The following is a 15,183-nucleotide window of genomic DNA, read 5'->3' on the forward strand; positions in this document are numbered from 1 at the left end:
TTCTATAGCAAGGAGTTCTCTGTAACTAGATTCTATAGCAAGGAGTTCTCTGTAACTAGATTCTATAGCAAGGGGTTCTCTGTAACTAGATTATATAGCAAGATTATAAACTAGATTCTATAGCAAGGAGTTCTCTGTAAAGAACTAGCAGCTTGGCATGATGATGCATGACTTTAATCTTAACATTCAGATCTCTTGTGACTTCCAGGGCATCCAGGGTGAGTGAAACCCTGTCTCAGAAACTTACAAATTGATTTAATTTAATTAAAAGCAGCAAAGCCAAGCTAATGATAAGGGCAACTTCTGCCTTCCAGATCTTGCTCTCTGCAGTTATGCTTCTTGATGGACAGACAAATCTCTAATGAATTCTTCCATTTCCCAACTGGGAATACTCAATAGAAGCTGTGTTGAAGTTGGACGGAGGTAGGGCACATCTAAGGTTTGGCAGCAAGCACCTTTACCCATACCAAACCATCCTGCTGGCCCTTGCTTTTTCCTTAAGGAAGAATCATTTCTTCTAATAATAGCTATGAAGGAACCAGGCATGGTGGTACAAGCCTGTAATCCCAGCACAGTCTCATCTCAAAGAAGAAAGAAGAAAGAGGAGGAGGAGGAAGAGCAGGAAGAGGAAGAGGAGGAGGAAGAGAAGAGGAAGAGGAAGAAGAGGAAAAGAAGGAGGAAGAGAAAGAAAAACACTGTAAAAAAAAGTATAGTATGTCAAAGAATAAGATGGGTGGGGGGAGGTTCTAACTCTTTGATATCACTTGCCCTGGCTACCAAAAGAATGATGAAGAGCACTGTCTGTGCCCACTACTGCCTGATGCCTGTGTCCTACTCTGCCACTATGGCATGGATGGGCCTTCTGCTCCTAGAAACCATGGAAGAGTGGAAACAAGTTTGTACTGGCTAGTTTTGTGTCAACTTGACACAGCTGGAGTTATCACAGAGAAAGGAGCTTTAGTTGGGGAAATGCCTACATGAGATCCAGCTGTAAGGTATTTTCTCAATTAGTGATCAAGGGGGGAGGGCCCCTTATGGGTGGTGCTATCTCTGGGCTGGTAGTCTTGGGTTCTATAAGAGAGCAGGCTGAGCAAGCCAGGGGGAAGCAAGCCAGTAAAGAACATCCCTCCATGGCCTCTGCATCAGCTCCTGCTTTCTGACCTGCTTGAGTTCCAGTCCTGCATCCTTTGGTGATCAACAGCAGTATGGAAATGTAAGCCAAATAAACCCTTTCCTCCCCAACTTGCTTCTTGGTCATGATGTTTGTGCATGAATAGAAACCCTGACTAAGACAAAGTTCATAACACCTGGGATTATCAATAGATATAAGTACAGATATGTGACTGCATAGTGAATAAGTCAATGAAGGGGCACATGGAAATGTGATACATGGAAGATGGACATTGCATCACTTTCAGATTATGAGACGAATCTACACCCTTGGTACTGTTTTCCCTCAATGTCACCTGAAAGGCTTTGGTATTCTCCTGTCCTAGAGGGCATGACTATCTTCCTCCTCCCTCCTTCTTTTCCCATGTTTAGACAATGGCAGTTCTGGTACGACTTCTGAGTACCATAAAAATATAGCCAAGAGAGCGAACCCAGGCCTTAGAATAGACCCTGACATATCCTCCATTGATGGGTACAGCTCAGAACTGACACGTGTGGCTGTGATGACCTTGTTATACAATGTATCCCGGGCAGCAAATCTCAGGACCGTAAACGTCACATTACCACTCACTCAGGACAGGAAAGGATGGCCATCCTCCCCCTCACTCGACTACCCAGAGCTGAAGAAACCTCACCTATGGTGGCCTTGTCTGTCTCTATCTCTGCCAGCAAGTCTCCTTCACTCAGCTTCTCGCCCACTTTCTTTTCCCACCTCTGGACCGTGCCCATGGTCATGGTTGGGGAGAGCGCAGGAAGAACAATCTGTGAAGACAAATGCCACACATTATTGCTTAGCCAGGAAGCATAAAAGCATTCAGGTAAGCCCATGATTACCAACTACACAGTGAGACCTTGTCACCCATCACAAAGGTCTGTACTAATTGCTTTCCCAGTTAAATCAACCTTTAAAACAAGAGTGATTAGACACGACCAGTCACCCTAACCCATCCTCCAAAGTGAAAAGCAACAAGAAGATGGGAAAGATTTCTTTCAGATGGTCAAAACAAACCTATCCCTCCCCCCCACCCCCATCCCCCACCTCCCACCCAAGCACACAAAGTATCTTTTCAACCAGGTCAGTGGTTCTTAATTTTTCTAATGCTGCTACCCTTTAATACAGTTTCTCATGTTATGGTTACCCCCAGGCATAAAAATAGATCCATTGCTACTTCATAACTGTAATTTTGCTACTGTTATGAATCTAATGTAAATATCTGATATGCAGATATCTGATGTCACTTTGCCCCTAAAGGGGTCGTGACCCACAGGTTGAAAACCGTTGATCTAGGTTCCCACTGATACTTTTCATTCTTTTTCTCTTTTCTTTTATTGGATATTTTATTTACATTTCAAATGTCATCCCCTTTCCAGTTTCCCCTCCAGAAATCCCCTATCCCTTCCCCCATCACCCTGCTTCTATGAGGGTATTCCCCCACCCACCTACCTTCCCACCCTAGCATTCTCCTACACTGGGGCATTAAGCCTTCAGATGACCAAGGGTCTCTCCTCCCACTGACGCCGGACAAGGCTATCCTCTGCTACATATACAGCTGGAACCATGGGTCGCTCCATGTGTACTCTTTGATTGGTAGTTTAGCCTCAAGGAGCTCTGGCAAGTCTGATATTGTTGATATTGTTGTTCTTCCTATGGGGTTGCAAACTCTTTCAGCTCCTTCAGTACTTTCTCCAACTCCTTCATTGGGAACCTTCTGCTCAGTCCAATGGACGGCTGTGAGTGTCACCTCAGCATTTGTCAGGCACTGGCAGAGCTTCTCAGGAGACAGCCATATCAGGCTCCTGTCAACAAGCACTTCTTGGCATTCACAATAGTGTCTGGGTTTGGTGATTGTATATGGGATGGATCCCCAGGTGGGGAAGTCTCTGGATGGCCTTTCCTTCAGTCCCTGCTCCATACTTTGTCTCTGCATTTCCTCCCATGAATATTTTGTTCCCCCTTCTAAGAAGTACCAAAGCATCCACACTTTGGTCTTCCTTCTTCTTGAGCTTCATGTGGTTTGTAAATTGTATCTTTGGTATTCCAAGCTTCTGGGCTAATATCCACCAGACTGATTTCCAGAGTGGTTGCACCAGTTTGCAATCCCACCAGCAATGGAGGAGTGTTCCTCTTTCTCCACATCCTCACCGGCATCTTCTGTCACCTGAGTTGCATCTTCTGTCACCTGAGTTTTCGATTTTAGCCATTCTGACTGGTGTGAGGTGGATACTTTTCATTCTTAAAGAATGATCTTAGTTTAGACAAAGTTCTCTGCTGAATTTGCTGTGTTCTGCAATAAGCATCTTTTCACCCATAAGAAATCATACTTATTTCACACTAATATATATGTATGTATGTGTGTATATATATATATATATATTTAAATTAAGGGCTAGAGATATGGCTAAGCGGTTAAGAACACTTGCTGCTCTTGCATAGGACCTGACTTTGGTTCCTGATGGGCCAACTCCCAACCACCTGTAACTCTAGCTTAAGTGAATCCAATCCTGTGTCCGGGAATACCAGCATGCACATGTCTATACACACAATATTTAAAAATGAACATTAAGAGCAATTCTGGGAGCAAAGGATGAGGTTCACTAGTGGAAGAGTGGCTGACTAGCAGGCATGAGGCAGGACTAGAGGGAAAACCCACAAAACTAAACACCATTCTTCATAGACTAGAGGAACAATACATTGTATTTTTTAAAACTAAAAAAAAAAAAAAAGCTTTCTGGTGTGTGTGTGTGTGTGTGTGTGTGTGTGATATGCATGCACAGGTGTATATAAGTGTGCAGTGGAGAAGTCAGAGGAGGATATAAGGTACCCTGAGCTATCTCCCTCATTTCCTTGAGAGAGGATCTCTCACTGAAGTCAACAACAAGTCTCGCTCCCCAGCTCTCCCATCTCTGCTCCCACAGTAGTCTGGTTATAGAAGAGAACTTACTCCCACGATGACCACTACACATTTAAGTGCACACTAAATGCATGTAAAAACAAATATTTTTATTTTGGACAGGTTTTCTCTGTATAATAGCCCTGGCTATCCTGGAACTCAATTTGTAGACTGATCTGGCCTCAAACTCAAAGACCTGCATGCCTCTGCTTCCAGAGTGCTGGGATTAAAGGTGTGTGCCACCATGCCTGCAAGACTTAGAAACTCTTTGAAATTATTTCCTGTTCAGAATTTCTTTTCTTTGTTGCACAATGACCAGTGAAGCATGAGTGTGTATATGTGAGTATGTGAGTGTGTGTGTGTGGGGGGGTCAGTAGAAAGAGAAATACACTAACCAGTACCCCCAGAGCTCATGTCTCTAGCTGCATATGTAGCAGAGGATGGCCTAGTTGGCCATCATTGGGGGGAGAGGCCCTTGGTCTTGCAAAGAATATATGCCCCAGTACAAGGGAATGCCAGGGCCAGGAAGTGGGAGTGGGTTGGTTGGGGAGCAGGGCGGGGGGGGAGGGTATAGGGGGCTTTGGGGATAGCATTTGAAATGTAAATGAAGAAAATATCTAATAATAAAAAGAAAGAAAAAAAGAAAGAGAAATACACTCATTTATTTATCTTTACCATCTCAAAGGATTCTTAGGGCCCAATTCTAACACTTGAACACAAAGCAGGATAAAATGGAGAAACGAGGTCTTATGTAATAAAATAAGGTTGCTGAACTGAAAGAAATCATCATGAAAGTTAAAGACCAGGAAAAATTTCATCATAAGGAATTGTCACCAATAGACTTGGAACAGGATTTCCAGAGAAGAAACTGACTCACCCAGAAAACTTCTTATAAAGTTAAGAAAAGCTCAAATCTTAATTCTGTAAATTACTTACTTCCAACATCAAGACCACACACAGAAAAACAAAGGAAAACCCTAATATCTAGTAACGTGACTTAGTGCACGAGCTTTGGCGTCCGTGTATGTTATTTCTTTGGCTCTTTTTTCCCTGTCTGTTTGGCCCTATTCTAGTTTTGTTTCGGTTGGGGTTTTTTGGTGTCTAATAAGAAAGAGAAGGAAAAGGATGGGTTTGGATAGGTAGGGAAGTAGGAAGGGTCTGGGAGTGGGAAACTAATTAGATTGTGTACACGAAGGAAAATCCACTTAAAAAAAAAAAGCATGAGTTAGTTTCCTAGAAGCTGATCTAGGTTTGTGGTAATCACATTTATGACCAACAGCAATTGTTACAATGTTATCCTGTAGACTTATTCCATACTGCTCATTCTTTTTAAATGATTTATTTATATTTTATATGCGTTGGTGTTTTGCCTATAAGCATGTCTTTGTGAGGTTGCTGGATCCTCTGGAACTGGACTTATAGACAGTTGTGAGCTGCCGTGTGGTTGCTGGGAATCAAACCTGAGACCTCTGCAAGAGCAGTCAGTGCTCTTAACTGCTGAGCCAGCTCTCCATCCCCTTCATACTTACCCCTTACTGTTATCTCCTCATTAATGAGTATTACTGAACACTTCATCTGTGCTTACAAGTAGCCCACTCTAAACCAAAGGGAAACTTCATCTGGGGACTTTCATTCAGCAAATAGCACCTGTTCTCTACTTAAACTCTACTTCTATAGGGAAAAAAAGTCATTTCCAAAATCTTTCACATTGTTTGTGAAAGAGAAAAACCAAGCATCATCCTGCATCCTGTGCTAAAGCCGAGAAAGGTTAAAGAAACTGTCCAGGCTCACACACTTGGAAACAAGAATAATTTTCACAGTTAAAAATCTCTGTATACTGCTGAATGACAGGCACTTATATTTAGTGACACGTTTTCAGAATGCAATAGATACCCATAGAGAAAGAGAAAGATGACAATAAAAATATTAATAACAAGTCATCAGGAGCCGGCATTCAGCTGAGTCTTACCTGCATATGCGTTGGATAGGTGCTACCAGGAGCACTTGCAGAAGTTGCAGAAGGTGCCGCTGGGGCAGCAGCCGGAGCTGGGGCTGCAGCTGGGGCTGCCTGTGGGGCAGCTGCTGCCGAATCCAACGTATAATTTTTAAAGGCCTCAATATCCTGAGGCCTGAAGAAAAAGAATACATAAATATGTAATTTATAAAGCAAATCCAATCCCTAACCTCCCAGCGAGTCCTCACATGTCTTCAACTTCCAATCTGAGTAAAAATGCTTTAAAAGCAACAAATGTTCGCAAATTACAAGGATTTTTTTTTTTTTTTTTTTAAACTCACTTTTCAACTGTGATACAGATGATGGATCCAACTGGAACATCTCTGGTCCCTTCAGGAACAAGGATCTTGGCCATATAGCACTCCTCCAGGCTCTCAAACCCAACAGTGGCTTTATCAGTTTCAACCTGTTATAGCACAAAAGCACTGACTTAGGTTTGCACTGCCAACAGGCAATTAATTAGAATGTGTCTAGAAATCCATACGAAGATAAACCCACTACCACAGACTTGAAAGAACGGTTTAAAAACATTTTGGGTAGAAGCTAGGCATTGCTAGCATTCGGGGGCAGATCTCTGAGCACTGCAGGCCAGCCAGAGTTACACAGTGAATGAAACCTGGTCTCAAAAATAATTTAGCTAGCGGCTGACAATGTAACTAACCAATCATCTCTAATAAATGGGGAGGTGGGAGGGGAGCAACTTCTTAAAGAGAAAGAGGAAACTACCTACCAGAAGGCTAAGCTTTAGTCTATTCAGCAAAGTCACCCCCTTATGTAAAATCTGCGTGTTTTAAGACTTACCTCTGCAATTAGATCACCCTCACTGATTTTTTCCCCTTCTTTTTTTTCCCAGCGGGCTATGGTGCCTGCCTGCATTGTAGGGGAAAGGGAAGGTAGTGGAACCTGCATGAAAAGAAGCATACATTTAAAAGGGATGCTTAACCCTCGGCGTACTTTCATTCCACCCAAAGTATTTACTGAGTCCCATTACAAACTGTTCATTGGAGATACAAAGGGAGTCCCAGCACTCCAGAAATTCATGACTTTCAGTGGGGTTGATCCTCCAGTCAGTCTAGTGGATCTTAGAAAGCACGTGAGACTTCTCAGACCTTTTGCTTATAGCCCCAGGCTTAGAGCTCTTCTTTCAATAGAAGAGATGCCCACTGGGAAGGTCTCGGGCAAGGGACCGTAATAGATCTGGGAGGGAGCTGGCTGTCGGAGGCCTCTCAAGGAGGATTCCCCACGCCAAGGAGCGGGCTCTGAAGGACAACAGGCTCCAGGGTGGGTCACTCACCTTCTGATGCGGAGGGAGGCTGTAAGAGCGGCGGCTGGGCGACCCCAGGAGTTGTCGCAGTAAGCGGTTACGCGGGACGGTGACGGAGCCGGAGCTCCAGCCGCACAAGGAGCGGACCCCATAGCTGGGGATCCCACTGCCGCAACGAACCGCAGCGGGGCCGGCCCGCGGGTTCCCGCACGGGGCGCCGGGGCCTTCCTTCAAGGCTGCCCATCGAGCCCTGAACCCAGCCCTGGGCACAGCACTCTGCGCCCTCCGCGCACAGACGCGCCACATTACTGCTACCGACCCCCACGCCCCAAAGGCTCCGCCGTCTCCGGAGTGACCTCTCCAAGAGCAGCGCGGCTCTACCGTCAGCCGCGCACTGCGGTCGCGCAGTGTCGTAAAAGCGGCTGTTTGGACCAGCGACCGGAACGTAGGGCTTCCGCGCCTCTCTGCCGGGGGACGCGTCAGAGACACCCGAGAGGGACGCGAGGCTGCGGCTTACGATCTGCGGCGACGAACAGCGCGGGGGCGGTGCACGTTCGGGAGAAACGGGAAAGGCCCTAGGAGAGGGGTCGCAGAGGATGGGAAGTACAGCCCGGCCCGCTCTAAGGTGGTGGCCTAAGGGACCCGAGAGTCGGACCGGCTGCAGCCTGAGGGCAGGGAGGCGGTGCCAAGGGGAACGGCCGCCTTTGCTTTAAGAAAAAGCTGGGGGAAAGAGCCGGGGCTGACATTAATCCAAAGTTTTAGGTCAATGGGTGCGGGCGCACCTCGGAAAGTTGGAGGAAGGAAAGGTCCTCGAGTGACCGAGGATCAGGGAGTGTCCCTTGGCTGCAGAGCCCGCGCAGTGCAGGCTGTCCTAGGTCCCTAACCCACCGGAACCGGGAGCAGCAGGGTTTTTAGCCAAATGGTGTGAGGGGAGCCAAGAGAAAGGTACATTTTTACATTACCAGTTAGTCTCAGAGGACTAATTATATTTCCTATATAAAGATACTTGTTCGTAAAAAGCAGTTTTATTACCCCCAAATTTCCACCGTATCCTCTTAAATAGCGAAAATTTTTTAACACACACACATTCCTTTAATTATAGCATTACGGAGACAGAGGCAGGTGGAACTCTAAATTCCAGGCCAGCCCGGTTTAATATTGTTCATTGCCAGGCCAGCTTGGGCTACATTCTGAGATTCTTTTTTAAAAGAAAGGTTTAAGATACAACTTTGCGATAGCCTTTGTCCTGCTGTCCCGCAGTTCTGTGAACTCAATAGGAAAACAACAACAAAAACCTTTCTTAAACTATGGAGTAACAATGTGGGGTCAAAAGAAAAAAATGGCAACAGTGAAAAGCTTCGGAACCCAACCCCGCCAACCTAGGTTGTTTCTCATTACTGCTGCCTACGCGGAATCCTACCGCGTCGCTGCAGCTGTGGCTCTGAGGTCACCCATGCCCTTTGTACGGCCATGCCCTCGGTGTCACACAAGGCCAGCCAACACTGCCTGAAACACCTTGGCACAGATTCCCCATGTATGGTGTGATTCGCCCTGGTTTTACTATACAAAGTTTTCTGCTCTCACGTGGGCATAATGGTTTTAATTGAAGAAAGACATTTCCCACAGTTATCCCTTATATATAAACATTATAGTAGCATAATCTTTAGGTTGAATTGTTATGAGTATTTGAATTTTAAAATTGCTGTGGCTGATTTGAATTTCATAGAAAATCAATCAGTGAATTTTGGTTTGAGAGTAGGACTAAATTTTCCAGTAAATATCTCTGTAGATTTTCCTATTCTATGTTACATATTTTTTAAAAAACTTATGACATTATTTTCTGTGTATATTCTAACCATCTCTATCTCTCCAGCCCAACACTGAGCTATCTCGCCAGCTCATGTTACATATTTATGTGACGCAGCATTCTCAATACTGACAACTATAAATCAACTCTATGTATTGTAGTAACATATTTAAGCGGTTTTTTTTTTAAACTGGCAGCACAGTTCACACAGGATATCTCATTTATAGGACTAAACTATGTGTCCATCCTAGAATGTCTATCGAAAGTGGATATATACACAATGTAATTTTTTTCAGTCACAAATAATGGGGTTTGTCATTCCCAAAATGGATGCAACTTAATTAAGCAAATTAACTCGGTCTCAGATAAATATTGTATATTTTCTCTCATTTTCGATCCTAGTGTCACTGAGCAGCATCAACACTTGGTGACGTCACCTTTGTATGCTGTGCAGTCACGAACAGACCTTCTGATGCGGCACACACATCAGATTTAAAAAAAAAAAAACAAAAAAACAACTTACTAATGTGTCAGGCAGATGAAGATCTTATGTGCTGTTTTTCCTTGTCTTCTGAATTAGTATAGCAGTAATCCTGCTGAGTGATTGACTTTTCAGTTATTGAGTAATGATTTATGTGCAACATTTATGCAGTATGTATCCACTGGATGGTTTATGTAATTGGCCTTATCATTCCTGAACTGAAAGTGAAGCATGTGCTGAATGTCTACCAATTCCTCAGTGTACAGGTGGTCAGAGAACACCAAGAACACAAGAAGAAATTGGAGGACAAAAAGTTACAACTGATAGAGCCAGGATGGTGTACATGACTGTTGTTCTGTTGTTCAAGCACCAGGTGGCCAGTTTGGGGCTAGCCTGAGCTACCTACATGTACTTTATCTTAAAAAAAAAAAAAATCAACAAAATCTTAAAATTCTCGGCCCTTGAAAGGCAGTGGCAGATGGATCTCTGTTGAGTCCCAGGCCAGCTGGGTCTACATGGTGAGACCCTGTCTCAAACATAACAAAGCTGGAAATACATAGTCAGAAACCAAATGAAAGAAAGCACTCGGAGCTAAAAGCTGAAATATATCAAGCACTGAAATTGGTAACATTTAAGTGATAAATGAAGCCTGCTTGAATTTGAGAGAGGCAGCGCAGCCTTTAAATTGATTTGTGAATTCCTTATTTCTGGACTGGGGTAATAGTCTATGCCTGTGGTTCCAGCTACTGCAGAGGCTGAAGGAAAGTGATTAATTATCTGAATATACCTGTTTAGATAACATGGTGAGATGCTGTCTCAAAGTAGAAAAATAACTATCCATTTCTGGCTGGGATCCTCGGTGGCATGGTGACAGAAATCATGGTTAGCATGTACAGGGTTCAGGATTCAGTTTTAAACACTTCTGAGCTAACTAGAGTTCGAATTGCATTTGAAGACTAAATTACACAGTTTATACTCTCAGGTTCTTATGTGTCTATACATTTACATTGATTTCAAAAGAGTTGCAAAATCAACTAATCCTTTTGTATAGTAATTCACCTTGATCTATCTTGTGCTTACATTAGAAATACCTACAGAAAAATATCTCTAGCAATAAAACAATCCTTATCTCCACCCTCCTGATAATGAGCAAACATGCTACCAGGGAGATCACTTGAGGAAATTTACCTTCACTAAATGTAAATGGCTTGACTGGCTCATCTCAGGGAAGAGATATAAATGAAAATGATGAAGTGGGTTTAGTTTGCAAACTCCATTTTATTCATTGTGTGTTTGGTTTTGACTTGTTCACAATTCTGGTACACATAGGCAGTTAAAACAGGTTATTACATTGATCATCGGAAACCTCTGGCATAACAGTCTATGAAAACATTGTAAAACAGAGTACATGGTAAGAATCTTTGAAAGCAATGGTCACAAACATCCATGTTTCTAAGAAAATAGAGCTTTACATATATGTATTTTAAGTCAGCCATACCTCTTAAGTTTGACAAATAAGACTGTGCAATCATGATACTTATGAGTAAAAGTGAAAAATTTAATTATACCTGGTATGCTTTTCAGTAGCCAAGTATTCTTAAGTTGGGTGTAGAACAAAAAGATCTTTTCATAATTTAGTCATCCCAGTCGGTCCAAAGGGGGCATTGCAGTTGGCAAATGCATCTAACCCATACTTCTGTTTAACCCAGACACAGGTCTCAGTAGGCCAGACTGGCATTAACCTGCTACTCCTCCTGCCTTAGCCTCCCAAATGTTGGAATTACATGCACGCATCTATCACCAGGCAGAAGCTTTAGGTACAAACTATAAAATGTTCCAGCTGATTTTAGGGAATTGAGCAAGAAGATGATATTCTTCAGTTTTTAAATAACTAAATTAGCATTTTTAAGATTTATTTATATTATTTTTACTTAAGTGTATATAGGTGTCTGTGTAGATACATTTCTACACATGAGTACACTTGTTTTGGCTTTTTGTTTTGTTGTTTTCAAGGCAGAGTCTCACTATGTAGTTCTGGCTGTCATGGAACTTACTAAGTAGACCAGGTTACCCTTAAACTCAAAGAGATCCACCTGACTCTGCCTCCCCAGTGCTGGGATTAAAGGGTTGAACCACTAGTTTTTTCCCAAGGAAAGAGGATGTCAGCAATGGCAAGATGGACTAGCCCACGCCAGTATCACTAGGAAACAATAGTTTCAAGACACAAATTCTCAGAGAGCAATGGTTCTCAACCTTCCTAATGCTGCGACCCTTTAATACTGTTCATGTTGTGATCCCCAACCATAAAACTAATTTTGCTACTGTTATAAATCAAAATATCTGTTTTCCAGTGGTCTTAGGCAGCCCCTGGGAAAGGGGTCACAACCTATAGGTAGAGAACTGCTGTCCTTGAGTTTGCCAAATAGGAGATTATTCAAAAGAGAATGAGTTTATGCTTGCTCCTGCTCTGAAGCCTCCGGAAGCACGGGCTGGAATGAGGATCCTGACCCACTGTGTGTAGGAATTAATGAAATACATCCTCCGGTAGAGATGCTTGGCCATTTTACTTGTGGGACATGAGGTTAAAGAACACCATTCTCCCTGGCATTCAACCTCTGCTTTTTATGTGGGCACTGAGGTCATGCTGGTCCTTTTCCAAAAATGAGAAAAAAATAAAACACGATGTAAAGGACTTGAAGTTTTTTGCTGATTTAATTTTTGCTGAAAAGTTAATTTCACATAATGTTAAGACTTCTGAAAGAATGGACAAGGAGATTCTTATTTAAGAGACAGACATTCAAGGAAAATTGTATCTGGACTACAGTATTGAAGTTTAGCCTGATCACCATCATGCTGTCAAATAGTAAAACATTAAAGTTCATGCAACAAAGAAATTGGTGAAACATGGACTTTTTAATCCCTCCAGGCGACTTGGAAAAAATGTAAATAACATTTTTCCTCTGTTGGCTTTCACAATGAGTTGCTTATGGCTGACTTTCCTGAACTTTCCTAGTTACAGCTGATGAAAAATGGTTCTTCAATAGAAGACCAGGATAGTGTGCACGGAAGACATCAGGTCTTTTTGATCTCATGTCTTTTAGAAGAGCAATCAACTAGAAAAAAATAAAATAAAAAAGATCCCCACCACTGAAAGCAGGGAGAACTGGACAGAACTAAGTGCCATTAGTAACTCGTAACAAAATAAAGCTTGTTCTGAACCACAAGAGGCAGTAGGAAGAGACGGTAGAAAAGCTACAGGGTGCTGTAGAAAATGGATAGAGTATAGGGAACGTGAGATTACACAGAAGTCACTTAGTTATAAAAATAGACATGGTTATCAGACAAAAGCAAATGAGTACAAAACAATTCTCAAACATGGACTTTTTAAAAGACATGTCTATATAAAACAATAAGACGTTATCTCAGCGTTCCAAAGAGTATTCTGTTCAAATGGCTGAAGAAGGGAGACACAGAGACAGGCGGGTCCCAGAACTGAGCCATCTGTCCCACTCTTCTGTTTGGCAGTGTACAGTGTAGTTGCAGACTGCTTTGAGGGACTGTATTAGTAGATAACCATGGCGGATGGTGCTAGGTGAGTGGATGAGAAAACCCAAGTCATGAGTAACCTCTGCAAGTTGAACTCTTTAGCTTCTAGACTTGACAGTGTTGCAATAAGAAATAACTTCACCTCGAATCAACCCTGCCATTCACAACTCGCTCACGCTCCATGCCCACTCGGTTCACGGTCCCCTAAGGGAACAGCCCAAACTAACTATGTAATAGAAAATAGAAAATAACTCCAGCCTTGAAGTGAGAGGCAGACCAGTAAGTGGTGCTGAGTACTCAAATCACAAACACAAATTAATGGTCTGTCTCCTTATAAAGGCAATACCATGAGTTCGAGTCAAGGGATGTGGGTAGCAGCACCTTTCTGTGTCCTGGATTCTTAAGGAACCTCTTGCTTCTCTCATTCTTTTCAAACACAAAGTTTATCTGTTTGGAGAAAAATAAATGGCTCTGAAGTTAAAGAGTCCACAGAGAAACAAACTGTCTGTGAAAAATGCCCTCAGTGGGCTAAGGACAAGCTGCAGAGCCCGTTAGAACCGGAAGAGGCAGCCCGAAGTCTTAATTATGGTGTTGGTGTAGTATAGCACAATATGGGCAACCCTCTCCCCACCCAGTCAACAAGTCAGCATCATTCATGTCCAGGTCATTTCTGCACTTGGGCTTTCATCTTTGGTACCACCTCACAAGTCACTCCTGGTTTTCAATGTCTGCAAAGAAGCAGAAAAGTTGGTACCTCTGCCTTGTCAGTAAGTACAAATGCTGGGACTCTGATTGCTGCGACCTTCAAGGCCAACACGACGGTGATGCATCCACTTCCAGGTTCCAGATCATAGCAGCCATGCCCCTCAGAGAGAGGGGTCATCCTTCCCTGGTGGTTAAGGCCTTCGGTTTGATGTCCTCAGAGTGGAATAAAACACTGTTCCCACAGACAAGGAGCTCCAGACGAATCCACGCTCTATGTTTCGGACAGAGATTCGAAGTACCAGATATGCCAGGCACACAAACAGGACTGGCCCGTAACCATCATACTTGAAGAAGCTTCTTTTTGGCAGCACGAATTAGAAACTTCTCAGCGTACTCTGGTGTTAGTCCTCTTTCCTGAGAGAAGCAGCCAGGGAGTGGCCGGGGTCCCGTTAATCCTCTCTATGGTCTTCTTCCACCCAGGCTACAATTTTCCCTTCCCATCCAGGGATGGCATCATCATCATGGAAAACCTAGTTTAAAAACAAAAAAGCCATAATGGAAAAATGCAACCCAAAATGTGGTGTGTGCCTGTAATTGGAGAACCCAGCAGGCTGAGGCAGGAGAGTAGCTATGAGTTCCAGAAGAGGTTGGGTCACAGTGTGATATCCTATCTCATTTTTTAAAATATTTATTTTACTTATTTTAGTACACTGTAGCTATCTTCAGACACATCAGAAGAGGGCATCGCATTCTATTACACAGATGGTTGTGAGCCACCATGTGGTTGCTGGGAATTGAACTCAGGACCTCTTAACCACTGAGCAATCTCTAGTCCTGTGATACCCTATCTCAACAAGACAGAAACTACACTGCTGGTAAAAGAAGCCTAAGGGCTGTAAGACGGCTCAGTGGATAGAGGCACTGTCACATGACCTAAATTCAATGACAGGACCCATGTGGCGGAAAGAGAGAATCACATCCTGACCCCACAAGTTGTCCCTGACTTGCAGAACACAGAGAGAGGGGGAGGGAGGGGAGGGAGGGAGTGGGTGTAGAATTAGCATGAGAGAAAGAAGTGTGTTGCAGTCAAAAGGGCTGAGAGGAGTTAAGAGATCTGAAGAGCGCTCTCACATCAGACATGCAGAGGCAGACTGGAGTGGGTCCAGCTGTGAGCCAGCCTCTCCTCACTATGTGGGCTAGCCTCTCCTCGCTGTGTGGTCCAGCCTCTCCTCACTATGTGGGCCAGCCTCTCCTCACTATGTGGACCAGCTCCTCACTATGTGGTCCAGCCTCTCCTCACTGTGT

General features: G+C 43.5%; 2 protein-coding genes across 4 annotated transcripts in view; both read right to left on the reverse strand.

Annotated features, from left to right (window-relative positions):
* Positions 1-7,955, reverse strand: part of Dlat (dihydrolipoamide S-acetyltransferase) — a 25,253-nt gene extending 17,298 nt beyond the window's left edge. The window contains exons 1-5 of the mRNA XM_021206594.2: positions 7,370-7,955; positions 6,877-6,978; positions 6,357-6,481; positions 6,031-6,190; positions 1,806-1,932 (exon numbers count right to left, since the gene is read on the reverse strand). Of these exons, the coding sequence (XP_021062253.1) occupies positions 1,806-1,932; positions 6,031-6,190; positions 6,357-6,481; positions 6,877-6,978; positions 7,370-7,645 (790 nt within the window). The 5' untranslated portion in view covers positions 7,646-7,955. The remainder of the gene's footprint in view (positions 1-1,805; positions 1,933-6,030; positions 6,191-6,356; positions 6,482-6,876; positions 6,979-7,369) is intronic.
* A 2,930-nt stretch (positions 7,956-10,885) lies between these two features.
* Dixdc1 (DIX domain containing 1) overlaps positions 10,886-15,183 on the reverse strand; it is a 75,914-nt gene continuing 71,616 nt past the window's right edge. For all 3 annotated transcript variants that reach the window (XM_029543276.1, XM_021206777.1, XM_029543277.1), the window contains one exon: positions 10,886-14,408. In XM_029543276.1, coding sequence (XP_029399136.1) covers positions 14,328-14,408 — 81 coding nt within the window. In that variant the 3' untranslated portion in view covers positions 10,886-14,327. The remainder of the gene's footprint in view (positions 14,409-15,183) is intronic.

The sequence above is a fragment of the Mus pahari genome, chromosome 10 (assembly GCF_900095145.1).
Source record: "Mus pahari chromosome 10, PAHARI_EIJ_v1.1, whole genome shotgun sequence".
In the NCBI taxonomy this organism is placed as follows: domain Eukaryota; kingdom Metazoa; phylum Chordata; class Mammalia; order Rodentia; family Muridae; genus Mus; species Mus pahari.